Genomic DNA, 27,332 nt, shown 5'->3' on the forward strand with positions numbered 1-27,332 from the left:
AGCAAGGCCAGGGATCAAACCCGCAACCTCATGGTGTTTATTGGATTCGTTTCTGCTGCGCCACAACGGGACCTCCTGGGGGGGACTTTTTAATAGGACATCAGGGTGGGCCTCACTGAGAAAGTGGCCTCAGAGCAGAGGCCGGAGGAAGGTGAGAGAGACAGCTGTGCAGACATCTGCGGGAAGGGTGTTGTGGCAGAGGGAACAGCAAACACCAGGGCCCTCAGGCAGGAGGATGCTCTGGGGTGGAGGTCCAGCAGGGAGGTGGGGGGCAGCGGAGCCTTCCAGCCACGCGAGGGGAAACAGAGAAGGAATCTCCGGGTGCATTTCATAGATGGAGAAAAGGACACTCAGAGGGAACAATGGCCCAGTCACTTGCCGGGTAGGTGACTGGTTAATGGTTAGACTGGCAACAGCCCCACTGAGTCTTCCCCGGGGCACTCCCACTTTCAATGCTGGTTTCTTTTGAATCAGGGGTCTGCAGACACCTGCTGTAAAGGACCAGATAGTGAATGTTTTTGGCCTTGAGGACCCCATGATGAAACTACTCTCCTGGCCATTGCGTGAAAAAACAGCCACTGTCAACGCACATAGGAGGAGCAAGGCTGGGTTCCAATCACACTTTATTTACGGACGTGGACATGCGAAGTTCATAAAGTCTTCGTGTGTCTTGCAGCCGTCGTCTTTTGATTTTTTTTCCAACCATTTACAAATTGCAAAGGCCATCTTAGCTTGCAGGCTTTATAAAACCGAATAGGGACCATAGTTTGCTAACCCCCTGCTTTAAAGCGCAGAAGTCACCAACGGTGGGATTTCAGGCTGGGTAGGGGAGAGATTCCAGGGAGGGGGGGGAAGAGGGAAGGAGGGGCCTCCCAGTTCCCCTTCAGACTCCGTTTGTCCAGGGCCCACCTGTAAAGATTTTCCTTGGATGGAATCACCCTCTTTGTGCAGCCCTGGGGGTCATGGGTCATGATTAAGCCCCGCCCTTTGCTGGGCTATTACTTTTTTTTTTCGTCTTTTGAGGGCCGCACCCGTGGCATATGGAGGTTCCCAGGCTAGGGGTCTAATCCAAGCTGTTGCGGCTGGTCTACACCACAGACACAGCAATGCAGGATCTGAGCCGCGCCTGCCACCTATACCATAGCTCATGGCAATGCCGGATCCTTAACCCACTGAGCGAGGCCAGGGATCGAACCTGCAACCTCATGGTTCCTACTCGGATTCATTTCCGCTGCGCCACAATGGGAACTCCTGGGCTGTTACTTTTTTATGAGCCAGGGACTTTTCAGCCCAGGAAAGGGTCCGTCTTTGGGCCGTGGCATTGAGAGGGAAGACCTGCGCAGGGAATGGGCCCACCCTCTTTCACCCCTGCTCTCTGCCCTCTGTCGCTCCCCAGTCTCACCCTGGCCCATCATGTTTGTCAAATGACTATTTGTTGACTGTTCAGTATCTCGTAGACTTGAGTTTATTTAATTTTCCCAGGAACTCCAAAAGCAAAACAAACAAACAAAAAACAAAATAAAACAAAACAAACAATACTGTGTGTCCATTTCACAGATGTGGCTTGGGAGCTCAGAGAAGGTGAGTCACTTGTCCAAGCTCACACAGCCTGGAGGGCAAGCCCATCTGACTCTGCAGCCCAGGCCTCTAGCCTCCAGGCTCCCCTGCCTCCACTCTCCAAGGGTGGAGGTTGGGGGGGAAGAGGAAGGGCGAGGAGCAGCAAGACAAGAGGAGAGATTATGGCAATTCCAGACCGGAGGAGCCGCCCAGGGAGTGTTGGTTCTGTTGGCCTCCTCCCCTCCCCCATCCTCTCCTAAAGTCCCCAGTTGAGGGTCTGAAGCAAACAAGTGAGAACGAGTGATTCCTTGAAGTCCTGCCGCAAGGCGTGGTGGACTCGGCCTGGAATCCAGGCTGCGATTCTGTGTCCTGTGCTCCCCGAGTCCACTCACATCCACGGGATGGTGGCGAGGAGAGGAGGCGCCCCGCCCCCAAAGGGGTGCTTTCCACTCCTGCTTTTCTGGCTGCCGGCCACCACTGGCCCCGGCCCATCCAGCTGCCTGGCTTCCTGGTGCCAACTGACCTCCGAGGCGGTTCTGAACGGTCAAGGGTGGAAAACAGCCCTGCAGGTCACTCATTAAACTCCCCGATGCAGCTTTTCCAAGAACCCACAGTGGACTCTGTGTTCCCTCCGGGTGGGGACGGGCAACCCAGGGTCCAGCCCAGAGGATGCGCTCTGTTCCCAGGGCCAGTGCCCAGGCCTGGACAGCGGCAGTGTGGCTTCTGGGGCCACCTATGAGATGGTTGTAGGGCGAGGTGCTTGGGGTTTCTATAGGCCTGGGCCCCTCCCCGACCTGCAGTGCAGAGCCCTTGAGCGGTAAGGGAGAAACAGAGAAGAGAGACCTAAGTCCGTGGTTGGGTGCACAGGCTGTACCTGTGCTTACAGGTTGCCGGGGGAGTTATCGAGATGGCAGCCTGTTTTCTTTCTTTCTTTCTTTTTTGGCTGCCCCATGGCATTTGGAGTTCCCGGGTCAGAGATCAGATTTGAGCTGTAGTTGTGACCTAAGCACTGCTGCCACAAGGCTGGATCCTTAACCCACTGTGCTGGGCGGGGGATCAAACCTTTGTCCCAGCGCTCTGAAGACGCCACTGACCCCATCGTGCCACAGCGGGAACTCCTGAGATCACATCCAATGAACATGTCCTTCAAGGTGGCCCCAACAATCACAGCCCCCTTGGGTACAGTGCATAAGGGCAGGCTCTAGGCACAGACAGGAAGACAGGTGAGGTGACTCCTGCAGAGGTACAGGGGAGAGGTGCTGGCGATCTAGGACACAGCAGTGGGAAGACGGAGGAGAAGCCAGACCTTCCCGTTCCTTCACCTTGTGGCTGGAGACTTCAGGCATCTTCTGGGGGCCGGTGCGAGCGAGAGCATGTGACAAGGGACCGATGTGGTGGGAGGAGGGGAAGGGGTCAGAGAAGCATCCACAAAGAACAATATGTGCAAAGACCATCAGACAAAGAGTTGGCATGTTGAAGAAACCACCAACAGGCAGTGCAGCTGGAACACAGTAGGTGAGAAAGACGAGGAAGCGTGGGGTTCTAGAGCTCAACCTAGGAGTGATGGGAGAGCATCAGAGTCTTTTTAGAAATCGCTTTAATTCATTAATATTTCAGAATATATCTCTGAGCTTAAAAAATCTTTTTAGAAAAAGATAGCTACGGGGAGTTCCTGTCGTGGCTCAGTGGTTAACGAACCCAACTAGGAACGATGAGGTTGCAGGTTCAGTCCCTGGCCTTGCTCAGTGGGTGAAGGATCCGGTGTTGCCGTGAGCTGTGGTGTGGGTCGCAGATGCAGCTCGGATCCCGCGTTGTTGTGGCTCTGGCGTAGGCCGGCGGCTACAGCTCCGATTCAACCCCTAGCCTGGGAACCTCCATATGCCGCGGGTGTGGCCCTAAAAAGACAAAAAAGACCAGAAAAAAAAAAAGCTACAATACTCTTATCATACCTTAAGAAAATCAACGGGAGTTCCCATCGTGGCTCAGTGGTTAACGAATCCGACTAGGAACCATGAGGTTGTGGGTTCAATCCCTGGCCTTGCTCAGTGGGTTAAGGATCCGGTGTTGCCGTGAGCTGTGGTGTAGGTTGCAGATGCGACTCTGATCCCACGTTGCTGTGGCTCTGATGTAGGCCAGTGGCTATAGCTCCAATTCAACCCCTAGCCTGGGAACCTCCATATGCTGCAGGAGCAGCCCAAGAAATGGCAAAAAAAAAAAAAAGGAAAGAAAATCAATGATGCTTCCTTGCTATCATCAAATAGCCTGTCAGAGTTCAAACTTCCAATTGCTCATAAAAATGGTATTTCTTTTATGCTTAAAAACTCCCCAGGATCCAGATAAGTTCTGTGCATTGTGATTGATTATGCCATCTATGTCTTTTAGCTCAAAGTTTCCCCCCTCTCTTTTTTTTTTTTCCTTAAAAATTTAAAAATAAATTCACTGATGGCTTAACAGCTTAAGGATCTGGTGTTGCCACTGCTGTGGCGTGGGTTCGATCCGTGGCCCGGGAAATTCCGATGCCACGGGCATGGCCAAAAAATAAATATATTTTAAAAATAAACTTTATTGAGATAGAATTATTCTAGGACTGCAGGGCTGATTCAACACCTGAAAAATCAAGCAATGTATTTCACTGTCTTTTAAAGAGAAAATCATATGACCATCTCAAAAGATGCAGAAAAAACATTTGACAAAATTCGGCCCCTACTCATGACCAAAACATAAAAACGAACTTCTTCACCTGTGAAAAACATCTAAGAAAAACCCACACTGACTGAAAGCCTTCTCACTCAAATCTGGTACAAGACAGGATGCCCACTCTCACCAGTGCTATTCAACATAGTTTTGGAAATCCTAGCCACAGCAATTAGACAAACAAAAGAAATAAAAGGCATTCAAATAGGAAGAGAAGAGATAAAACTGTCCCTGTATGCAGATGACATGATACTATACACAGAAAACCCTAAGGACTCAACCCCAAAACTACTTGAACTGATTAATAAATTCAGCAAAGTAGCAGGATATAAGATTAACATTCAGAAGTCAGTCGCATTTCTGTATACCAGCAATGAAACATTAGAAAAGGAATACAAAAATACAATACTTTTTAAAATTACACCTCACAAAGTCAAATACCTAAGAATACACCTGACCAAGGAGGTAAAGGACTTATATGCTGAGAACTATAAAACTATAATCAAAGAAATCAAAGAAGACGTAAAGAAATGGAAAGATATTCCATGTTCCTGGATTGGAAAAATCAATATTGTAAAAATGGCCATACTACCCAAAGCAATCTACAGATTCGATGCAATCCCTATCAAATTACCCATGACATTTTTCACAGAACTAGAACAAACAATCCAAAAATTTATATGGAACAACAAAAGACCCAAAATCGCCAAAGCAATCCTGAGAAACAAAAACCAAGCAGGAGGCATAACTTTCCCAGACTTCAAAAAATATGACAAAGCCACAGTCATCAAAACAGTGTGGTACTGGTATCAAAACAGACAGACAGACCAATGGAACAGAATAAGGCACCCGGAAATAAACCCTGACACCTATGGTCAATTAATCTTTGACAAGGGAGGCAAGAACATAAAATGGGAAAAAGAAAGTCTATTCAGCAAGCATTGCTGGGAAACTTGGACAGCTGCATGCAAAGCAATGAAATTAGAACACAGCCTCACACCATGCAGAAAAATAAACTCAAAATGGCTGAAAGACTTAAATATAAGACAAGACACCATCAAACTCCTAGAAGAGAACATAGGCAAAACACTCTCTGACATCAACCTCATGAGTATTTTCTCAGGTCTCTATTCTGAGCCAACATTATTGTCTGCATTAAAAAAAAAAAACCTAAGATATTTACAAACATCTATTGCAATTAATCAGCAAATTCAGCAAGGTTGCAGAACCCAAGGCAAATAGGCAAAAATCAGGTGTATTTCTATACACTCGCAACAACCAGTTGGAAAATAACATCTAACGTATTACTTACAATAGCATCTGAAAACTTAAAATACTTAGAAATGCATTTAATGAAAGAGAAACAAGAACGTACCCTGAGAACTCTAAACATTGCTCAGACCTCTGAGTCAGGGTGGATCTTTCGGCACTCCCACTAAAAATGAGGACTTTCATACCGCCCCTCAGAGGTGCCCCAACCTGCCAGGTCCTCCTTTTCTCCAAATAAAAGACTTGGGCATGTGCCTGAGGCTAGGCCTCCACCGCCAAGTCCTCCCAGGCGTCCAATAAAATATCCATCTGGAGCAGCCATACCTGTGACCCCACGAAGCCCTATCTCTTGTAGCATGAGAGGCACCCTTGTTCATCCCGATGCGGCCAGACCCATGATAACTACAGATTCCTTCCCAGTTTCAGCTTGTCCACCCCACCTGGTCCATGCACACGCCATCAATTGCAGGGAGCTGCGGCTCCATCTGTAAGTCGGTTTGGAGCCTCCGCCCTCCTGAAGGACTCAAAGCTATGCAGTGCCTGAGTGAGAGGGTGGGGACGGGGACTGGCTAGGGAGGGGCTGAGAGGGACAAAGTGAGCTGCCTCTGCTGCTGAGGCTCCCTTTCGCTGGCTGCTTGCTTCTTGGTTGCAGGAAGAGGCCTGGGTCAGGGCTGCCTGCTTACCATTCCTTACACTGCCCCCACCCCCACGCACCCCCCACGTCTCACCCGCCCCCCACCCTCATACCCGCGCATCCCTCCCCTATCCCCCACCTCTGCCGCATGCCCTCCCCACCCCCAACACTCTTCTCCCCCCCTCCCTCTGCCTGGGGCTGAATGACTAACTCGGCAGGGGCTGCCTGGGGGCTCCCACCTCCAGGGGGATTCAGGGCTGGGGGCTGGGAGGACTTGGGAAGCTGCCCTCTTGGGGTGGGGGTGGGGGGGGGTCAGTCCCACCCAAAGCTGTGCCTTGGACAGGTTGGGGCTTGCTGTTTTACTGCTTTGCGGCCTTTAAACCAGGCTGAGAAACTTCTGTCAGAACCTTCTGAAGGCCAGACTCCCTGCTTCTTTTTGCAAGCAAGAAGCTTCCCTCTGTGAACCTCTGCTTCCCCTGCTGCTTAATGAGGCAGCACTTGGCCAGTCGTCTATGCACTATTTGTGTGTGTGTGTGTGTGTGTGTGTGTGTGTGTGTGTCTTTTTGGGGCCACACCAGCGGCATATGGAAGTTCCCAGACTAGGGGTCCAATGGGAGCTGCAGCTGTGGCCTACCCTGCGACCTACCCCACAGCTCAGGGCAACCCTGGAACCCAACCCACTGAGCCAAACCAAGGATCGAACCTGCATCCTCACTGATACTAGTCGGATTCTTTTCCACTGCACCACAAGGGGAACTCCCTCTATGCACCATTTACTGGGTGCCCTCGGGAGTTGGGTCAGGTGCCAGGCTCCGAGGAGACAGCCATGAAGCAGCCCTGGACGGAGGAGGGACGAAACCCCGAACCTTCTAGGGGTACCTCCACCTCGGCTTCTTCGGAGTATAATGGGCTCCGGTTCCCCGGGGCTCGAGTAGGGGCAAGGGAGGGTCTTTGAGGTCTGCAGAAAGGCCACCAAAGACGGGCATGAAACTCGGGGGCCTTAGGGACTTTTAGCCCTGCTCCCTCCACGAAGCCCTTGAGCGTCCCCTACGGGCAGGCGGCAAGTCTCCAGCAGGAGGGCTGTCACCCTGCCAGGGGCGCGGGTTCCAACCACGGGTGCGCGCAGGGGAGCCTCCAGCCCGCGGTCCGGGGTGGGGAGGCCCTCCGGCCAGGGCGAGGGAAACCCCGGCCGCCGGCGGCCAGCCTTCTGGGCAGTCCGAAGGGTGTGAAGACCAGGGTGGGGGAGGGGGAGGCAGGGGTGGGGAGGGGGCGGGGCGGATAAGGAGGGAAGGGGAGGGGCGAAGGGGGGAGGGGAGGCCCCGCCCACCCGCAGGTGGCGACGTTCGCGGAGCTGCTCCTCGAGGGGGCCGGGCCCGGGGGCGGGGCCTGTCGCGCGCGTCCCCCCACTTGTCCCCTGCCCTCGGCCCTGCCCCCGGCGCCGGGCATATAACCGGGATGAGCGCCGCAACCAGCCCTGGTCCGCCGCCTGCCTCTGCCGCCTACCTCCCGGTAAGGAGTCCCCTTCCCACTCCCCAGCCTTGGTCGCCCTCTGCCCGGGTCTCACCGGAGGAGGCGGAGGGGACCGCGCGCCCGGGGCTGGGATCTAGGCTGGAGGGAAGGGGGCCGATGCCCGGACTCCTGTTGCTCAAACACCTGGCGGCCGGATTCCTGGGCCGTGGCAACTGGAGCCGGGACTTGAAGAGCCCCGGGGTCTCCGTTGGAGCAAGTCGCCTCGAGGCCGAGGTCCTTTCCGGATTTTCGTTTTCTGATCCGGCTTCCTTTATACCTCGAATCCTATAAAAATGCAGACCTTGAGAATCCGGAGGGTTGGGGGTCCTCTCGCCCCCTCTCTGATCCCCAGTTTCTGTCTCTGGCTCTCTTTAGCTCTGCTCGAAACCAGAGTTCCAACCTCACCCTCTGCTCCTCGCCCCCGGGGCTTGAACATCTGGGCCCCTCCCACAGCCCCAGCCTCAGTTTCCCCAAGTTAGATGGGCTCCGGGCTCCCCGCGGCCCTCCCGGGTGCCTTGGGGGTGGCTGAGCTCCCTCTCCTGCAGGGGGCGTCAGTCGCCCGGCTTTGCCTTCGGAAAGGGATTTGCGTTCTTTGGCCGGTGGGGTCGGTGGCCTCGCTCGGCCGTGGTGCCGGGTTTCCTGCTGGCCTTGGGCCGTGGGAGGGACCGCTCTGCAGGAAATGTCAGTCGCCTTGGTTGCTGTTGCCTTTGGCCCCTGGGGCAGCTGCGCCCTCCCGGGAGGCAGAGTCTTTGTGAGACGGAGGAAACTGCTCTCCTGTCCCGCCTGGGCGCTTCCTGAGGCCTCCCGTGACCTGGCCACCTCTGCGAAGTGGGGGCGTCTCCTCCGGCGCAGCGCCCGTCTGGCTGCACATCTCAGGCAGGAACAAACCTGTCCTTTCCCCAGGGATCAAATGGGCCCTAGGCTTTGATCCCGCCCCTCCACGCCCAGACGGGTGACAGGAGAGGGCAGATTCTGGATGCCAGCGGACCCCAGCCCTGAAGGCAGACGTAACTCCACAACTGGGTGAGGCTTTGGGTCAGCCTCCGCGTTTTCCAAGCTTTGGTTTCTCTATTCGTCATGGCTGGCACAGGCTCAGGAAGCAGGAAGAGGCTGTATGCTGTTGAGAACGGTGCCCATTCATCCACTGTGGGAATGGCCCATCTGGGGGTGCCATGCTGGGGGCTGGGAGCAGGAGACAGGGTTCTGGTGGGGGAGGGAGGTGGTAGAGGCAGAAACAGCTGCAAAAGGGATGGGGAGTTTGATGATGGATGGGAACTGGAGGGGAGTCCGTTCTAAACTCCCCCCTTCCATCTCTTCTCACGGCCAGGGCAGGGGGACCTGTCCCAGGTGGAGCCACCTGTGCGTTAGGCTGAGAAGTAATTCTGGCAGAGCTGAGTGCTCAGGAGTGAGTGGAGAATCCTGCCCGCTGAGCACCTAGACCCCAGGCCACGCGTGGCTTAGGGTGGAGGAGGGAGGCCCCCGCTGAGCACAGTCTGAGCTCCCCGGAGTACCCACATGTGCCCCCATCAGCTGCCTACCCACCTGGGCTTGTGTGGTCACTTGGCTCCAATGGTAAACATTTTCCCTGGTCCAGGGCCCCCCCCACCGGAGCCTGACTCATGGGGGTGGGATGGGGGCAGGTGCAGACTCACCTGCTGTGCAAGCACTTTCTGTGCCCCCATCTCATCTTTGCCCCGTGGGTCTTGGGAGGCAAGCCAGACAGTCAGATGTCTTGATCAGTGTGCTGAGCATGCAGCTCCCGAGGTGAGTGCCTTGCCTATGGGCATCCATGTGCAGAGAGATAAGCTCTCTGGAATTCAAGGTCTATGGCTTTGCTTTCTGCTGAAACACTTGGGGCAAAGTTGATCTTCCAGTAGGGCAGGTGCCCTCCCAGATGTGGGTTAGGCCAGTCAACATAGCAGAAGAAACAGATGAATGAGCATGTCCTTTCCTCCATAACCAAACGCTCCTAGGAGAGGGTTCGGGTGCCTGTCCCCGGGGCCTGGTGAGATCTGCTTGGTCTTCCTACCTCCTACCTCGGGACAGGCTCATCCAAACTAGAGACTCTATCTCCCTAAGCCTAGGGACCCCCAGTCCTGGAGAAGGAAGATTGCTGGTATCTCCTAGAGAACCTGGCATTCCAGATTTGATTCTCAGGCCCCAGGAATTTACCACCAAAATCCAGCTCTGTGCATAGCCTCCGGCAACCCTACTGCCCTCAGCTCCCTCATCTGTCAGTTGGGGGAAAAAAACCCTTCCCCTGGGCCTCACCAAGGGCGCAGATGACATGAGTGGGATGCGTTCAAACTAATGATCAGGCTGAATCCTGCCAGCACCCCCTCCTGGTCAAAGTGTGGAATTGCAGCCTAGGTCTCCCAGAAGCCCATGAGGGCAGCAAAGGGGTAAGAGATGCCCTCCTAAAATGAGCAAACCCTAAGTCAGGGAGAATTCTACGGCCTGGGTGGAGACAGAGTTTTAAAAAGTGATAATGATCTCAGCCGCACTGAGTTAGAATGTGAGGGAGGGGTTCCAGAGGGACCTTCACGTGGCCATAGCCATGACAGACAGAGAAATAGAATACAGACGGGTGATGATTCACTGGGGGCTTTGGTCTTCTGGCAGACAATGCAAGTGAGGGAGGGACAGGCTTTGGTCCCCTGGAGGCCAATGAGCAGAGGACAGAGAGCAGTAACGAGGGGGTGGTCTGTAGTCAGCCTGGGTTTCCACTCCCGCACAGCCGCCCGAGAGGCTCGAGACCAGGGCAAGGCACAAAACTTTTCTGAGCCTCGGGCTCATCATCTGTAAACAGGTGGTAATAATAGTCCCCACCTTGAAATGACGCACGTGTGGCACTAAACATAGTAACTGCTCTTGTCATCCCTCTGGCTTTGACATTTTAGAGCCGTGTGGATTTTCTTAGCGCTGAGCAATTGCCCAGGCTGGCCCAGCACGTTCACCAGGAGCTGGCTGAATGGCTCTGGCCAGGGCCCTGGGGAATGCCCCCCGCCTTGCCAACTAAGGCCAGGCTGGCAAGCATCTTGGCTTGCGGCCCCCCTCTTCCCTTCCCAGGTGTCCCTCACCTGGAGCAGGATGGCTGGGCTGGCCCTGGGGGCATGGATGTTCTTAGTGGTCATGTGCCTGGGAGTTTGCCCCGTGACCTTCTTGGGGTGAGCAGGGTGGCAAGGCTGAGGCTCCGGTTGGCTGAGTCTTTAGGCAGGAAGCCCAGTGTCCTGGGGTGTCAGGACAAGAATGCATTCCAGGTTGTTTTGTGGACGGTGATACCGAGGCCTGGAGAGAGCGGGGCTTGCCCTAGACCAGCTGTGACCATGGTAAGGGGAGTTTAGTGGGCAGAGGCATGGTGCCCGGCTCAGGGCTCTGGGCTCCTCCCAGAATCTCTGAATCCATGGTTGCTGTGTATGGGGATGGGCGGTTCTGGCTTGCATCCTGCAGGGGAGCACTTACGCTGCTGCTGGGACCCAGGTCTGGAGGACACAGCCCCTGTGCTTTGCCCAGAGTGAGTGCTCACTGGCTGGACAGTGGCTGCTTTCCTCTCCCTTCCACTCTCCCTCCTGCAAGCGAGGCCTCAGCTTCATTTAGCTTCTGCCGGCTGCATCTGGCTGCAGCCTCATCACACGGGGACCTTCCGGGCCCAGGGAGGAGGGCCCTTCACCAGGAAGGCGGGAGCAATACCAGGTCAGATTGCATCATTTTCTCAGCCCATCTGCCCAGCTAGGCTCCGTATGTGCACATGCAGGTCCAAACACGCCACCCACGTGTGTGTGCGTGTGCGTGTGCGTGTGCACGCGTGTGTGCAGATGCAGGTACATGCATGCAGTCTCAGGTACACACTCCCAGGAAAACGCAGACACACACAGACCCGCCCCTGCCCTCAGGCACATGCTCCGGGGGGCATGCATCCTATCACGTGGCTCAGACCCAGAGGCTGAGGCCCTCGGTACCGTGTGCATACGGCCTGGCCGGAGGAGGGGTGGCGGATGAGAGCGTGCATGGAATTCCATCCAGACCCAGAAGGGATCTTAATCCTCTCTTTTTATAGGTGAGAAACTGACCTCCAGGCGGTCGAATCAGCAGGGTTGTTCCGAGTGCCTGTCACATGCCCGGCACTGAGAGATGGTCCCTGCCTCCTCGGGGCTCACAGTGGGGGCGGGGCAGTTAGACTGCAGCATGATTGTGCTGTGCTGTGATGGGCCACGCATGAGGCACAGGGGGGTCACAGAGGTGGAGCAGGGCAGACGCAGTGGGTCTGTCTCCATGCCCCTCCCCAACCCTGGCGCCCATCCTCGGCCTCTGGTGCCTTTGGGAGGTGGCAGAGCGGGGGTGACTCTTAAGAGCCGGCTGAACCTTGGGCCCACATCCTCTCTTTCTGTTTCGAGCCCACCCCAGTCACTCCTGGGTGTCTGAGTCACCTGTGGCTTCCCGGACCACACCTCTCCCACGGACCCCCTTCCCCGATCCTCCCCAGAGAGGGGTAGCCTTGTACTCAGGAGACTTGAATCCTGGCCCTGCTACGACGTACCAGCCAAGCAAGGCCTGGAGCAAGTGCCTTAACCCGAGCCTCAGTATCTCTGTCTCTAAAATGGGGATAACGCAATAACACAGCTTATATGGATAAGTGCCTTATCTTGACTGTGGTGATGATTCCTAACTTGAATCCTTCCTACATCCTTCCCGCCTCCTCCCCTCCATCCTGGATGGCCTGTTGCCTGGCTGTGGTTGCCATGGGCACGTCTGCTGGCCCCCACCCGTCCAGGACAGCCTGGCAGGTGGTTAAATGCCCTCAGAAGGGGAGACCTGTGGAGATGCATCAGAATTCCTCCCAACCTCACGGTTCCATGAGGTGTTTCCTCTTCCAAGTCCAAAGGGCAGTGAGAACATGTGGGCCCTGGGACTGGCTGATGGGTGGCCCCGTCAGATGTCAGGGGCTGCACAAAAGATGAATGTTCTTGGGTTCTGCTGCAAAGGGCTGGGGCACCGGGACAGTGCTTTGTCTCTAAACCTCCAGGCACAGGGAAACTCTTCCGTACCCAGGAGCCTGCATCCTCGTGTGTGTGTGGGGAAGGGGGGGTGGGGGGAGGGGGGGGCTCACATGGATCTGTGCAGTAGTGTCCACAGCCTTTCCCAATAAGCGTCTGCTAGGGACACTGACCTTGGCCAGACTCCAGTGTAAACATTCACAGCAGACACAAGCACGCCTGCAGTAAATGCAGGATGCTGGGGCCATGGCCCTGGAGGCTACAGCCAGATGGCCTGGATCCAAATCTGGCCCTGCCACCTGCTGACTATATGATTGAGAGCAAGGGACCTGGCTTCTCTGACCCTCAGTCTCCTCTTCAGCAAAGTGGGTACAATAATTGCATCTATCCTCGGGGCCACGCAGAGGCTGCTGGGAGGCAGGCCAGGCCCTAAGGCAGCCCAAAGGTTCAGGGAGAGCCGAAGGAACAGAAGCTGCGAAGGCAAGGAGTCGGGAGGGCCTGGTGCCTTCTGGAAGCTTTGGTATAGCTGAGGAGCGGGAGCGATAGGGTGGGACCCTACCGCAGAAGGACAAACCTGTCATCTCTGTGTCCTCATTGCCTTCCCCCTCTGCGCGTGGGGACAGAGGGCTTGGAGTGCTTCCCAGCTGGTCCTCTCGGAGCTGAGTTTACAGGTGCTTGTTTCAGGTACTCTGATGTTTTTACCCCGTCAGTGCCTCTTGCTCTTGAAAAGAACCTAAGGTCCCACGGGAGGCCCAGATGGGAGAGGTCCAGCAGGGCAGGCTCTTCCCCCAGTGTCCTAGACCCTGGAGAGCGGGGAGGCAGCCCTGCATGCTGGGAAGATCCTAGATTCTGGAGCCAGACACAGACACGTGCTCTGTGACCCTGAGCTGGCCATTGACCTCTCTGAGCTCCAGTCTCTGCCTCCGCAACGGGCCTGACAACACCCATTTCATGGGGTCTTACGGAGGTGCAGGGTGATCGGGGCCCCCAGGACCACCCCTGGCGTGGTCTAGATGAGCAAGGAGCTGTTCTGATTGAACAGTGTGGGCTGCCCGAAGCTCACGGCCACGGTCCTTCTCAAGTCTCCTGGTGCTGCCCATCCTTGGCGTCTTGGCCTTTGGTCCCAACAGCTCAGCCTTGGTCTTCTTCTCCATCTGGTGGGGGATTGGTTCTCAGAGATGCCTCCCTCTGCCAGGCCCCAGTGTGATGTGTGGGGCTGTGTGCAGGGTCAGGGCCCCTGGGGGGTGGCAGGGGTGGCAGGGGTGTGGCTGCAGGAAGGAACAGCTCCTCATCCAGCCCTGATGATGGATGAACAGCCTGTTCCGAGCCCCACGCTGGCGGCGTGTCCAGGGGATAAGGCTGCCCAAGGCCAAGGGCAGGGCTGGGGAGGGCAGGCCAGGAGGGTGCTGTTGGCAGAGGCTGGCAGGTGAGGTAAGCTGGTTCTGGGTCACTCACGTTCTTCCTCGTCTTCCTGCAGACAGGATGTCCAGCAAAGGCTCTGTGGTTCTGGCCTACAGCGGTGGCCTGGACACCTCCTGCATCCTCGTGTGGCTGAAGGAGCAAGGCTATGATGTCATCGCCTACCTGGTGAGGGGATGCCCATCCCGTTGGTCTTTCTACCTGTTGGCCCTGCTGCCCATCCAGCCTGCCCACCTGCTCCTGTCCTGGGTCCAAGCCCAGCTTCCCGCCCCCCTGCCAGCCTGTCTTGAACTGTAGGAGAAAGAGGCTTCTCGATACACTGCCTCCCTCTTTTTACCTGTCAGGTGGACACCGTTGGTGTCTTCCCTCCGCTCTGAGATGCTCCCCAGAGCACGGAGGAGACGCGCTCCCCACGAGAGTAGCTGGACGGGGCACCAGGTGTGAGCTTGGCAGAGCTGCCAGGCCAGCCTCCTGGAGAGGGACCAGGGGCTTGGGTCTGCTGAAGGCCATGGGAGGGGACAGAATCTTCCCTTTTCCCAAAGTCCCTTGTCCGCTCTCGATAACTCAGCAATGATCGTAGCTCCCTACACTGGCTAAGCTGAAAGAGCCCTTGGAGATGGCCTAATTCTGGGACCGCAAATAAGTCACAGGCCACAGGCAATAAGCTGTGGAGGATGCCCCTCCCCCATCCAGGGTCCACAGCAGACAATCCCTCATCAAACCAGCTCCATGTCCGATAAATCTGAACATCACCTCTGACGCTTTCTCCGTGTGACTGTGCCAATTCTAGAAATCCAGCTTAAGCCAAACAAAAACATAAAGAAAAAAGAAAACCAGACTGCTACACTTTTTCATGTAACTGAGAAGGCTGGGAATATAGTGGCTTCAGGCAAGGCTGGATCCAGGTGCTTATCCAGATCTGTCTCCATCTCTACTTGGCTTCATTCTTGGCCTCTCCGCAGGACAGGCAAGGCTCACATCATACCCTAGTTTTCCCGGACAAAGGAGAGCTTCCCCGAGAGGCTCTGACAGTAGGCTCAGGGTACTCTCATTCACTGGCCTGAGTCCCTGCCCACTGTGCCTTGGTCAGTATGGCTGTGCTTGGAGGGCTCTGAGTGACTAGGCTTTGTCAGGGGCTCGCCCCTAGAGTGAGCAGGAGACATGATTTGCTTTCCTCCGTCCCTGTGGAAAGAGGTCCCGGGAGAGAAGGTTCTGTTCCCAGAGGAAGTGAGGGAAGCGTGCTGGTCAGGAAAAGTTCAGCTGCGGTCAAGGATGGTTTGATAAGTCTGTCTGCCATGCCCAACAGTGCCAATCCCGTGTCCCTCCGGTCGGGGAGGGAGGCCCAGGGAGGGGCAGCGCCTTCCTCAGCTGAGTGAGAGCCCCGGCTCCGCGCAGGTGCAGAGAGCCTGGGGTGTGTTCATTGTTCCGTCGGCAGCACAGTGGGGTGGTCAGGATCCCGGGCTGCCTGGTGGTCCCAGAGGTTTCAAAGCTGCGTCACCCCAGAAATGCACCTGCTGCTGGACCCTGGGGAAGGTGCCAGCGTCTGTTGAGCAGAAACCAGGGTCACGTTCCGGGCAGGAGGCCAGAGTGCCATGTCTAGACATGCTGAACTGGCTCCAGCAGGGGGACAGCTGGGGGCCCCAGCACAGGCCTCTGCCCCCTGCCGGCCCAGGGGCCTTGGGGTGGGCCGCTTAGCTGGGGAGGCGAGCAGGGGGCTGGGCAGTTGCTGACAAGCCAATCTTTGTCTGGCTTTGGGGGAGTTTGTGGGAAGAGATAGACTGGTTCAAGGGAAGCCTTTGACCTTCCAGGCAGTGACAGCCCACGTTACAGCCTAGCAGCCTGTGTGCATAGGACCCAGCTCAGGCCATCCTCCAACTGCCAGAAACTGCTCCCCAGCACACCAGGCAGCTCCAATATCAGCTTGGGAGACTATTCCAGCTTCTCCGGATCCTGGTTCCCGCCCTTTCTCCTTCCTACTGGGACCTCAGCCATCAGAGGGAAACCACCTCCATTGGAGGACTCTTGCGTGTGAAAGGCACTTGCCCAGGGCTCCTCCTGGGGCCAGACAAGGCTGACATTCTTCTTAGCTCTTCTTTCTGCCTGGGGTTAATTGGTCCTCCATGCTTCTGCCCCTCAGGCCAACATCGGCCAGAAGGAAGACTTTGAGGAAGCCAGGAAGAAGGCGCTGAAGCTCGGGGCCAAAAAGGTACCAAGTGGGAGGCAGGGCTTGGAGCTGGGATTTGAGTTGGTGGGGGTGGCTATGGGGGTTCCTGTGCCAGGATCCTTGTCTCCTACACCCCCTTCGACTTGGTCCTCTTGCTTCCAAGCGTATGCGGTCCGTTCCTCTTTCAGGAAGAAAGATGTGAGGGTACCATCTTCTGGTCTCCCCCAGCCCCTCTTCCACCCAACCATCTCCCCATCTCACCTCTCCATCCTTCTCTTCCCCATCCATCCATCCATCCATCCACCTGCCCAGCCCTCTTTTATCTTGCTGTCAATCCATACATCCACTCACTCACTCATCCATCCATCATCCACCTACCTGTCCATCCACCTATCCTTCCGTCCATTCAGCAAAATCAGTGCATTAAGGATCCACTTGTATGATGAGCAGTCCTGGAGGGTGAGCATGGCCAGTGTGGTCCCTGCTCACACAAGCCCACCGTACAGAGTGTGAGCTGCTCCCAAGAGGTAATTGCTGGTACCCATGCCCTTTCACTAGAGGGAGTGGGCAGGGGCCACAGCAAGGATGACCTGCCAGGCCATCAGCCCCCCGATCAGTCAGAACTAGTTTCCTCACCAGAGCAGTTCTGTGGGGTCCCCCGAACCTAGAGAAAGGAGCCTAGCACTTAGTAAGAGCTGGATCCGTGTGTTCAAATGAACTCGTGAGGGCGTGGACACCCACAGGCTCACATGGCATCATTGGCCGTGGTCCTTAAACTGGATGTGCCTCCACCGCCGGGTGTTCCCCTCAAGCTTTGGAGAGGAGTTGTCGCAGCAGGAGCCAGAAGGCGGGCTCGGAGCACTTGAGGGTTGAAGATGAGAATGTAATTCCAGCCACTCTTGAGCTGGGCTTTTCCAGAAAGATCTGTAGCGTGGTGACCCAGGTACACATACATGTATACATTCTTTTTTCCCACATTACATGCTCCATTGTAATTGACTAGACAGAGTTCCCAGTGCTGCACAGCAGGATCCCATTGAGAATCCAACTGGAAGGCAACATTCTGCATTTATTTGCCCCAAGCTCCCCCATCTTACATTTTGAATGGGTCTTTTGCCCACTCAAGATACTTCGGTCATTTGAAACACACTGTTTCATGGAGGTATGCAGAGCTTCCAAAGAGGGATACGTTTCATTACAAAATATCAAAACATCACACTTGTCAATACGGGCAGAGCTCCGTGATCGTGTGGGTTCCAGTCCAGGTCACCAAAACAATCAAATATCACAATAAAGCAAGGCACGTGGGTTTTTTGGTGTCTCAGTGCATGTGAAAGTTGACACTGCCGTCTATTGTGTACAATAGCATTATGCCTTAAAAAAAAAAAAAAGTGCAGAAATTCCTGCTGTGGTGCAGGGGACTAGGGATCTGACTGCAGCGGCTTGGGTCACTGCAGCGGCACGGGTTTGATCCCGGCCCGGAACACAGGGTTAAAGGATCCAGCATTGCTGCAGCTGTGGTATACGTCATAGCTACGTCTCAGATTCAGTCCCTGGCCTGGGAACTTCTGTATGCAGAGAGTATGGCCATTAAACACACACACACACACACACACACACACACACACACACACACACACACACATACACACACAGGAAAAAGCAACGTACCATACCCAAACCGAAGAATACATACCACAACTGAAAAATATTTTATTGTGAAGAATGCTAAGCATCATCTGAGCCTTCAGCGGATTGTGGTGACATCAAAGATCGCTGATTACAGAGCATCCTACAAATATAAAGTTGATAATGAAAAATATGTTCATAACGAAAATGTCTGAAATCGTGTGAGAATTACCAAAATGTGACAGAGAGACATGAAGTGAACAAATTGCTGGAAAAATAGCGCAGATAAAAGGGCTTGACACGGGGTTGCCACAAAACCTTCAATTTGTGGGGAAAAAAAAAAAACGCAGTATCTGGGAAGCTCAACAAAACTCGCATCAGAAGTGGCAGGAACCTGCCAAGTTCACAGTGTGAGATGCGAGTTTTCCATAATTCCAATTTTTACTGGAAGGCTCAAGTTTTATCATTGGCACAAATACTCAGTTTTCCTTGAAGTGAAGGGTTACTTTATTTTTTGTGAAAATGTTGGCCAAACACCCAAGTCTGAATGACCCGGTTTTATCTGTCAGTCTATCATTCAAGAAAGAATGATCCAGCGTTGCTACAAGCTGCAGCATAGGTCACAGAGGTGGTTCAGACCCGGTGATGCTGTGGCTGTGGCATGGGCCTCAGCTGCAGCTCCAATTTGACCCGTGGCCCAGGAACTTCCGTATGTGGCAGGTGCAGCCATAAGAAAGAATGATGTTCTTCAAGAAAAAGTAGCTGGTTCAGCGTGTGACTCCCTTGGTCGTCCTGTTACCATGTTGGACGAGACACCAGACCCATCCCCTACAAGCCATCAGTTATGACAACCAAAAATATCTCCAGATATTTCCAGCTGCCCTCCAGGGGGCAAAAGGATCCCTGGCTTCTGTGGATTACATCTCTCTACTCTTCTAAATGTTAGGGGGCAACTGGTTTAGCTCAGTTCCAGAATGCTGCGTTGGGAGGAATTTAGGGACCATATCCAGTTTCAGCTGGATGGTATATCAGGATTGATTAGCCATGTCTGCCATGAGTGTGGGAGGGAGAGGAACCATACAGTGTGCTGGATTGATTAGTGATGTCTGCTACAGATGCAGAAGGAAAAGCAGAGGTACCGTTTGCCCCAGGATCCATTAACAGCATCCACCATAGAGGATGCCAGCCACTTGGGGACTCGGGGCTCCATCTTCTGGCTGAGCCCCATCCTTGTCGAAGCTCCTTCCCCAAACAGGCTTCTGTCCCCATAGGTGTTCATCGAGGACGTCAGCAAGGAGTTCGTGGAAGAGTTCATCTGGCCCGCCATCCAGTCCAGTGCCATGTACGAGGACCGCTACCTCCTGGGCACCTCCCTGGCCCGGCCCTGCATCGCCCGCAAACAGGTGGAGATCGCCCAGCGGGAGGGGGCCAAGTACGTGTCTCACGGCGCCACAGGAAAGGTGAGGCTGGGATGCATGGCGTGGGAGGGAGGAGGAGGCAGGGGGGCCAGGGGGTCACAGGCGGCCAGGCGACGGATGGCCTCTGGTCGTTGTCTGTTCCCCCCCAGAACAGTCAGGCACGTGTGGCCAGGCTGGCCTGTCCAGTCTGAATAAGAGGAATATTTTTAGCAGTGAGTGTCCAGGGGTGGGAACGGCTCTGCCCTGCCCCCGTGTGCCCATTGCATGTGCAGCAGGAGCCGTGTCACCTCGTTTTTGCAAACTTGACGCTGAGGTTCAGGGACTTGTGACCAAGGTCATAGCATGAGTCACTATGCAACATGGTGGACAGGGTCAGAGACCATGAGGTGGCAGGAGGCTTGAGTCCCAGCTTGTGGCCTCCCTGAGCCTCAGTGTCTTCACCTGCAAAATGGGCGTGAGGCCCTGTCTGATGTTTCCTGGGGCTGCAGCCCCACAGTCTGGGCAGCATAAGCCGCAAGACTGGGTTCTGGAGGCCAAAAGCCCAAAACTGAGGTGCCGGTGGCTGTGCTCTCCTCGAAGGGCCAGTTCCAGGCCCCTCCTGGCTTCTGGGGGCTCAGGTGTGCTAGGCTTGTGGGTGCATCCCTTCAGGCCTCCACCTTCACGTCGTCTTCCCTCTGTGTGTACCAGGTTCTGTGCTCAAATTTCTCCTTTTTATCAGGACACTGATCCTCCTGGATTAGGGCCCGCCCCGCCCACCTCACCTTGACTTCATTGCTTCCCTAGAGACTCTATTGCCAAATAAGGTCACATCCTGAAGGACTGGGGGGAAGGGGAGGGGGAGTGGCTTCAACTTGGCTTTTGTGGGAGACACAATTCAGCCCATAAGGCGCCCCTACTTCTGGTCCGGGTGGGCAGCGGTGTGGACTCAATGGTGACCCCGGGGTGTGAGGCCAGGGGAGCCTCCCTCACTCTGTCCCGCGGGTGACAGGGCTCTGAAAATAAGATTCCTACCAAAGTAGGCCCCTGCCAGGTGGTGTCACGGTAAGGATGCTTGAGTCATGAGCTCTCGGTCAGCGGGCACCCTGCCCACAGCCTGCCATGGGCATTGGCTCCTTAACCCCGCAGTCAACAGACGGGGAGCTCCTTCCCTCACTCCCGCGCACATTCTGACCTGTCCCCTGCCCCCTCCCCTGCCCCCAGGTTGGTTGAGGCCGTGGCAGGGGGAGCAGACTCTGGCCCAGGGTGACACAGGGACACTAGTAGCTAAGATTATGATGGAGGACCTTTGGAAGTGGCCTTGCCACCAGGTGGCACTGGTTCACATCCAGAGAGGCTCACTCATTCTCTCGGTGCTGGGCCAGCAAGCTTGTCCTGGCATCTGGAAAGGGTGGCACACATGCCAGGTGCAGGAGCAGTGTGGAACTTCTTGGGCCTCTTCTCGCACCCTCAGGGGGCCTGTGTCCCTAGCGAGGGGCAGAATGGACCCAAGATAAGGAGGCCATTGGGTCCTGGCTGGGGCAGCCGTGGGGACAGCAGGCAGGAAGCCGGCGGAAGGCCGACAGGTACAGAAAGAGTGTGCCAGGCAGAGGGAACAGCCTGAGCCAAGGCCTGGCAACAAGGGGCTCTGAGCCGGAGCTGTAGCCCCGAGAGAAGCAGCAGGGGCAGGGCTGGGGTTTGGCTTCATCCTGAGGTAGCACATGAGAGGCTGCAAGAGGCCCAGGGGCTGATCGGGGGTGGCCAGCGACGCCTCTGTGGGATACGGGGGGTTGTTCTGGATTGAACCCGTGGGCTCCTATAGAAGGGGATTGGTCGATGTGGTCTTAGATTTCACTAGCACCCTAGTCGTGAGCACATTTTCAGGGCAGGTGGAGCGGCAGGAGGACCGGGCTGCTTGGCAGGGACCTGTGTGCCTCCCAACACGTGGGTGGTAGGAGAGGGTCCAGGAGGACCCAGAGGCTCGGGGCCGGTACAGCTGGGTTCAGATCCTGGCTCCCCCGCTTTCACGCTGTGTGACGTCACCCCAAGAATCTCCATTTCCTTATCTGTAAAGTGGGATTGAGAGAATTCGCTTGTGGGGCAGAGAGCAGCCGTGAGCAGCACAGGCCTGGCCCATGGTAGACACTTGATGAGAGGAAAGTGCCCTGACCGCACGGTCATCAGATGTGCACTGGGGCTGGGAGGACAAATGTCAGTGCAGAATGAAGAACCTCTGAGCCAGCTCACCTGAACATGATGACATGAGCTGGGTAGTGAGCTCCCTGTTCCGGGAGGTATTCAAGTTGAGGCCAGGAAATCAGAATTATGGAAAGGCTCCCTGCCTGGAGAAGATGCCTCCAACTGTACCATCAGGATTGAAGATGGGTGCCTTTCAGGGCTGGTGGAGGGGATGTGTGGTGGTGGGTCTGGCCCTGGCTTGGGAGGCTTTTGGGGTCGAGGGAAATCCTTCCCAGACAAGGTCACAGGCAGCTGGGTGTGCTGCTGCACTTGGCCACCAGAGGGCACCAGAGGCCGGGATTTGCGGCCTCCCAGGGTCCTCCCCGCGCCCTCCCGGTCTGCACCGCTTCCCTGCGGAGAACGCCCTCTGTGGCAGCTCTTCGGCCTCCTGCGATTTGGGGGCGCGCCTGCAGTTCAGAGTCCACAAGAGGGACGGTCAGACCCGAAACACCATCGGGGGCCTCCATCAGTGGCAAGGCCACAGGGGACGGTGTGTCCCGGGGCTCCCAGGTTTTCCCATCTCTTCCAGGGGTTGATGGGCGAGACCTACTCCTGTGCCTGTTCCCCTTGTGTACAGAACCCGGGGAGCCCCCAACCCAACCGTCCATGAAGACAGTTTCCTAGGGGAGGGGGGTGTGAGTGGGTGGGACCAGGGAGGCCTGGAGAGGGATCCAGAGAGGTGCCAGGGGTGAGGGTGGAGTCGGGGTGGGGAGAGAGGGGCCGGCCCCCTGCAGAGGCTGGTGGTCTGCCTTCCCCAGGGGATGGGGGTGGGCTATCAGCGAGCTTACACTTCAGGGCTGGGTGTCCAGAGTGAGTGTGGCCGTGCAGGGCGGGGCCTGGGGGAGGCTGGCAGCCCCAGAGGCAGATCCCCAAGGGACACCGGGCAGAACTTCTTGCCAAGGGATTCACGGTGAAGAGAAAGGCGAGTCTAGGCAGACTGCAGGGGGTCTTCCCCAGACGGCCCTCAGGTCCTGGTCCAGCATCCGGCTCCTGAGTTAGGGGATGGAGACACCCGGGGCCTCGGGGTCCTTGTTTTCTGCCTCCCCGAAGTCACTGTCACGCACTGGTTCACTGACCCCACCCTCTGCCTACTTACCCTGGTTTTCCTCCTTGCACCGGGACACCGTTCCCCTAACCCAGCAGGGAGTGGCAGTGACCCTGAGACAGACTTAGCCAGTGACGCCGAGGCTGGAGGGCACCACGGCTGCAGCTACAGCCCGTGCAAAGGCCTGGAGGCCAGAGGCGGCTTCCCTGCCCGGCCCAGCCCAGGTGGCTCCTGCTGCACAGAGAGCTGGGGGTCCCTCCTCCACACCCTTGGAGGCCCTGTTCCCTCCCCCTCCGAGAGCTGCGCAGAAGCTGGGGTGGCCCTTCCAGGGCCTTCTCCCTCCCCCTCCCCCACCCTAGTTTTGGAAGAAGGGCCTGGAAATAGGAGCCTGGGACTTAGAGAAGGGGTGTGGGCAGTGGGGTTTTGTAAATGACGCCATCTGTGTGGTGGTCCCGGAGCAGATGGGAGAGACCCATGCAGTCCCCGAGGGCGCATCACCCGCACTTACACCCGTCTGCGCGTGGATCAGCACGCAGCCACACGTGGGGGGTGCACACCTCCTGCCCCCCCTCTCCGGGAAACTGCCAGGGCCACCCTGGTGCTGGGGGGCCTGGGGTCAGGGACGGAGTGGACTGGACAGGCCGCGGCTCATGTCTGGAACAGAGTTTGAATTCAGGGAGCCTGTTTGGCTCCTGCGAGCGCCCCTGGCTCTGGAACAGATGGGTGTCCCCACGGCGATCTGCTGGGCAGACAGCAGCCGGGCATGGCCGTCCAAGGAGGCACAGGCCGCCATTGTGCTGGGGAAACGTGAAGCCCTGGAGAAAAAAAATCACCAGGACATGCAACACGGGACCATATGCTTTACCAAGAGTCTGCTTTTTATTACAGCCGCCATTGCTCCAGGGACTGTGCTGGCCCCTGTCCTCAGGCAGGTGTTACCTCCCTGTGCCTCAGTTTCTCCATCCATAAGATGGGGATAATGATAGAACCCGCCTTGGGGGGCCACCTAAGGATTCAGGGAGCATGTAGAGCTCAAATCCATTACCTGCGAGCTCTCAGGACGGGAGTGGTGCCTGCTGGCTGTGTGTCCCTGGGCGAGTGACTTCGCCTCTCTGAGCCTGCATCGTCTCATTGTAACACAGGGTTAAAAATCCCATGGGTGCCGGGCGGCTCTCCCACGTGACAACCAGCGCGTAGTAGGCGCTCGCTGAAAGGACCGGATGGAGGGTGTGTGGGGTGGCTGGTCCGGCCCGGCTCGTGGCCCCGGGAGACATCGGAGAGGAGCGGCTTCGGCCCCCTCGGCTCCTGGCTCCGAGGAGAGGGGCTGAAACCTGTGTTTCCGCGTCGCCTGACAAGACTCTGGAAAATAACATGTTATTCCCGCCGCTGCCTCGCTGCGCCCGTGCAGTTTTCACAGTAGGCGCAAGGCCCCTCTGTTATTTCCCCAGCGCTTAAGCCTCCCTCCAGGCCGCCGAGCTGATGGGGAGCAGGCGGGGCGCCGCCAGCCATTGTCTCTCCCGGGCTGGATGCACTGGCCGGGCTGCACGGCGGGCGGCCTCCTCTCCCTCCTCCCCGTGGGCCCAGAGGCAGGGTGACCCACCCACACCCTGCAGCAGGGGCAGCAGGGGCAGCAGGGGCCGGTACCCGGGCTTGGCCAGCCTCTGTGCCCTTGGACCAGGCCCTTCAGCCTCCGGACTTCAGACTCTCTCTGTGATGCTGAGGGGCAAAGGGCCCTCGGTGGTCGCCTGTGCCCACCCCGCCCCCAGCCAGCCCCCGTAGAGACGGGGGAAAACGGAGGCTCCCGGAGGACACAGCTTCATGGACAAAGCATCTGGAACCGTGGACGTGAGCTTGACCTCTGGCTGGGGGCGGGCGGGGCCAGGCAGGTGGGGAACCTTCAGGAAGAGGCTGGGGTGGGGGCACCTCGGGGGCTGCCTGGAGCTTCAGGTGGGCCAGGCCTCAGCTCCTCATGGGGGTGCAGATGTGTACGTGATGACCCGAGTGCCTGCCCTGTCGTGTTCCCTGTCACGTGCCCGCCGTGAATATGCACTCACCCACCCTCTAGCCTCCAGCCTCTGTGCACCCATGGGCACACAGACACCCAGGGCACACTGAGGTTGCCACAGTCCCACCTCAGTACACGCCGAGCACGTGGGCATCTTTTGGATGCCTGGGCACATGTCCGGTGACCTGAGGTCCTGCAGGGCTTACCTCTGTACTGGGGGAGTCCCGGGTTCGAGTCTTGGCTACACCTGTGGGGCAGAAGCGGGTGTGTCCTTTCCAAGAAAGGCCATTTTTTACTTTTCAAAGGGGCTTGCCATCCCCACCTCAGAAGGCTGCGAGGTTGGAGGTCAGCAGTTGTGTGGGAAATGGGCAGCCAGGGCACGTACCATGGAAGGTCCCGTGGCACTGCCTGTGCCGCCAGCCCCCTAACCAGCCCCTGTTCTGTGTTTCAGGGGAACGACCAGGTCCGGTTTGAGCTCAGCTGCTACTCGCTGGCACCCCAGATTAAGGTAAGCTCTTGCTCCTCCCCTTTGAGGGTGGATGCTGGGGCCTGAGGCCCCTGGTGGGGGAGAGCAGAGATGGGGTTCTGGAAGGTTCCACAAACCAGGACCGCGTGCTCCTGAGCCTTGTGGTGGGTGGCGCCCTTCTTTCCCATCGCGAGCAACCCTCCCTCACACCAGCCACAGGGGGACAACACTGTCTCTGACCACCTGTCCTTCCTGGAGATGCTGCCTGGGTCCTGGGTGGGTCAGGCACTGGAGGAAAGACATGGCTGCCCTTCTGCCAGCATCCTTGCCATCCCAGATCTGGCTTCCTGCATGCAGATAAGACCGTTCTGGGACACAGGTGGCTGATTTCTGGGCCACTCCCAGCCCGCAGCCCCAACGGGCACTGCCCCGCTAAGACCCTCCTCCCCCTGCCCCCCGCCTGCTGCCTGAGCCCTGACCCCCCACGTCTTAGATTCTCCCCTGGGATGAAATCCCCAGGATCAGGCCCACAGGCGTCCAGTGCCCAGGGCCGAGCAAGAGAACCAGACTGAGCACCACCAACGCAAGCCCCAGGGGCGACTTACCGTTTTTTTCTAGTGACAAAGCGAGATAAAAAGCAACAGGTGACATCCTCTTAGTGATATGTGTGATTGAACCCTATGAATCCAGAAGGGGTACATTCAACTCGTGATCCCTGTTGAAATTGGGGAAACACTCTCCTTTCTTTTGGCACTAAGTCTTTAAGACCCGCTGTGGACCCTACGCTGACAGCTGTGACCGGCTGCAGTGCGGGTCCCGCTGGCCACACGTGGCTCCTGGCTGCCACCTCGGACAGCACGGGCAGGCGTGGGTCCCTGCTCCTCTGAGGCCACTTCGGGCCAAAGCTACAGCCGACATTTCTCACCCCCACCCCACCCAAGCCTCCAAGGGGCCCTCAGGGGTTTCATTTTTTCTTTTAAGTGGAACCTCTTTCTCTCTTTAACCAGTCGGCAGCTGCTTTGAGGGGCGGGGAGTGGCCCGGAGGTGAGCGGTAATGAGCTCTAATGATGTGTTTTGACCCCAAACACCAGGCGGCAGAGAAGCCCTGGACAGTGGCTGCCTGTCTGCGCCGCGGGCCACAGGCCGATGGGCACGGGGCCCTCCCCTGACCCCCACCCTCTGTTCCCACGGCAGCTTGGGGGGCCAGGGTGTCTGATTTCTGGGTCTTTGTCTGCCGAGGCCAAGCCCAGGGGTGAGATGAGGCTGGGAACCAGGGTCTAGCAAGTCTCCAGAAACTAGGATGAGGCCGGAGGGTGTTCCCAGTGCTGAGCCAGGCCCAGGCGCTGCTAAATCCAAGACTGGGGGGACCATCGCTCCCCCCACCCCCCCACCCCCAGCAGCTCCCCAGCTCAGAAATCAAGCCAGATTCTATATCTACGTGACAGCATCCCACCCACAGATGCGCTGCTGCGGGCAGAGGCCAGGCCCTGGCTTGTTCCAGGGCTGAATGGGGGCTTCTTTTCCCTGACACCCCCCGCCCCCAGGCTGGTGGGATGAGCTTGGTCCCCTTACTCAGGCTCTGACTCCCCGTTTCCCAACCCAGAGCAGCCCCAGGGTGTGGAAGGGAGGGAGGCCAGAGGAGTTGGGGGGGCCAGGGGGGCATTGTGTGCCGTTTTGGGCCCCACTGCCCTGCAGCGGAGCCAGGCTGGGCGGCTGCAGCAACGTGGACCCTCCCTTAGTCAGCGGGGGTGGGAGGTCCTGCCTCTCTGAACCGAGGGGCCAGCGAGAGACTGGAGGCCTGTCTAGTTCAGACCCTCCCATCTCAGTTGGGGAGACTGAGGCCAGAGGGGTGGGGACTCGGGCCTCTCCAGAGCCACCCTCTGGGGTGGCAGGCCGTGTCACCCCCTCCCCACTAAAGGGGTACCCCTGCCCACACCCCATACCGTGACCAGTGGAGCCTTCGGCCCCTGACCAGAGAGGCCAGCTCTGCCCCTTAGGGGTCCTCCTGACCCGACTCCCTGTTCCGTGCCCAGGTCATCGCTCCTTGGAGAATGCCCGAGTTCTACAACCGGTTCCAGGGCCGCAACGATCTGATGGAGTACGCGAAGGTAGGGCCCGTCCCCGCCATCAGCCCGACCCTCACCAGCGCCCCCGGCACCTCCCTCCGAGGGGCCTCTCTGGGCTGGAGGTACGAGGCTGAGACAGAGTCCCTCGCGGGGACACTGAACCTTGCACCTGTTCCCCGGGGCCAGCCCTGCCGAGGTGTGGTCCCTGCCTGGGCTGGTCGCCCCCAAAGGGAGCCCGCAGTCCACCGA

The 27,332-nt window shown here is 57.1% G+C and overlaps 1 protein-coding gene across 3 annotated transcripts in view; it reads left to right on the top strand.

Annotated features, from left to right (window-relative positions):
• Nucleotides 1-7,627: 7,627 nt before the first annotated feature.
• The window catches only part of ASS1 (argininosuccinate synthase 1), a 54,852-nt gene continuing 35,147 nt past the window's right edge, over nucleotides 7,628-27,332 (top strand). Inside the window, exons 1-6 of one of the 3 annotated variants that reach the window (XM_003353686.5) lie at nucleotides 7,628-7,663; nucleotides 14,135-14,244; nucleotides 16,214-16,282; nucleotides 19,141-19,329; nucleotides 25,003-25,059; nucleotides 27,051-27,125. In XM_003353686.5, coding sequence (XP_003353734.1) covers nucleotides 14,140-14,244; nucleotides 16,214-16,282; nucleotides 19,141-19,329; nucleotides 25,003-25,059; nucleotides 27,051-27,125 — 495 coding nt within the window. In that variant the 5' untranslated portion in view covers nucleotides 7,628-7,663; nucleotides 14,135-14,139. Of the gene's footprint in view, nucleotides 7,664-8,313; nucleotides 8,687-11,607; nucleotides 11,721-14,134; nucleotides 14,245-16,213; nucleotides 16,283-19,140; nucleotides 19,330-25,002; nucleotides 25,060-27,050; nucleotides 27,126-27,332 lie in introns of those variants that run through there. The other 2 variants (XM_021070248.2, XM_084998975.1) reach the window with 2 other exon arrangements.

This window comes from Sus scrofa, chromosome 1 (assembly GCF_054392235.1).
Source record: "Sus scrofa isolate SSC_HxYL_T2T_F1_AM1 chromosome 1, Sscrofa_HxYL_maternal_Yorkshire_Landrace_v2.0, whole genome shotgun sequence".
Taxonomy (NCBI): Eukaryota; Metazoa; Chordata; class Mammalia; order Artiodactyla; family Suidae; genus Sus; species Sus scrofa.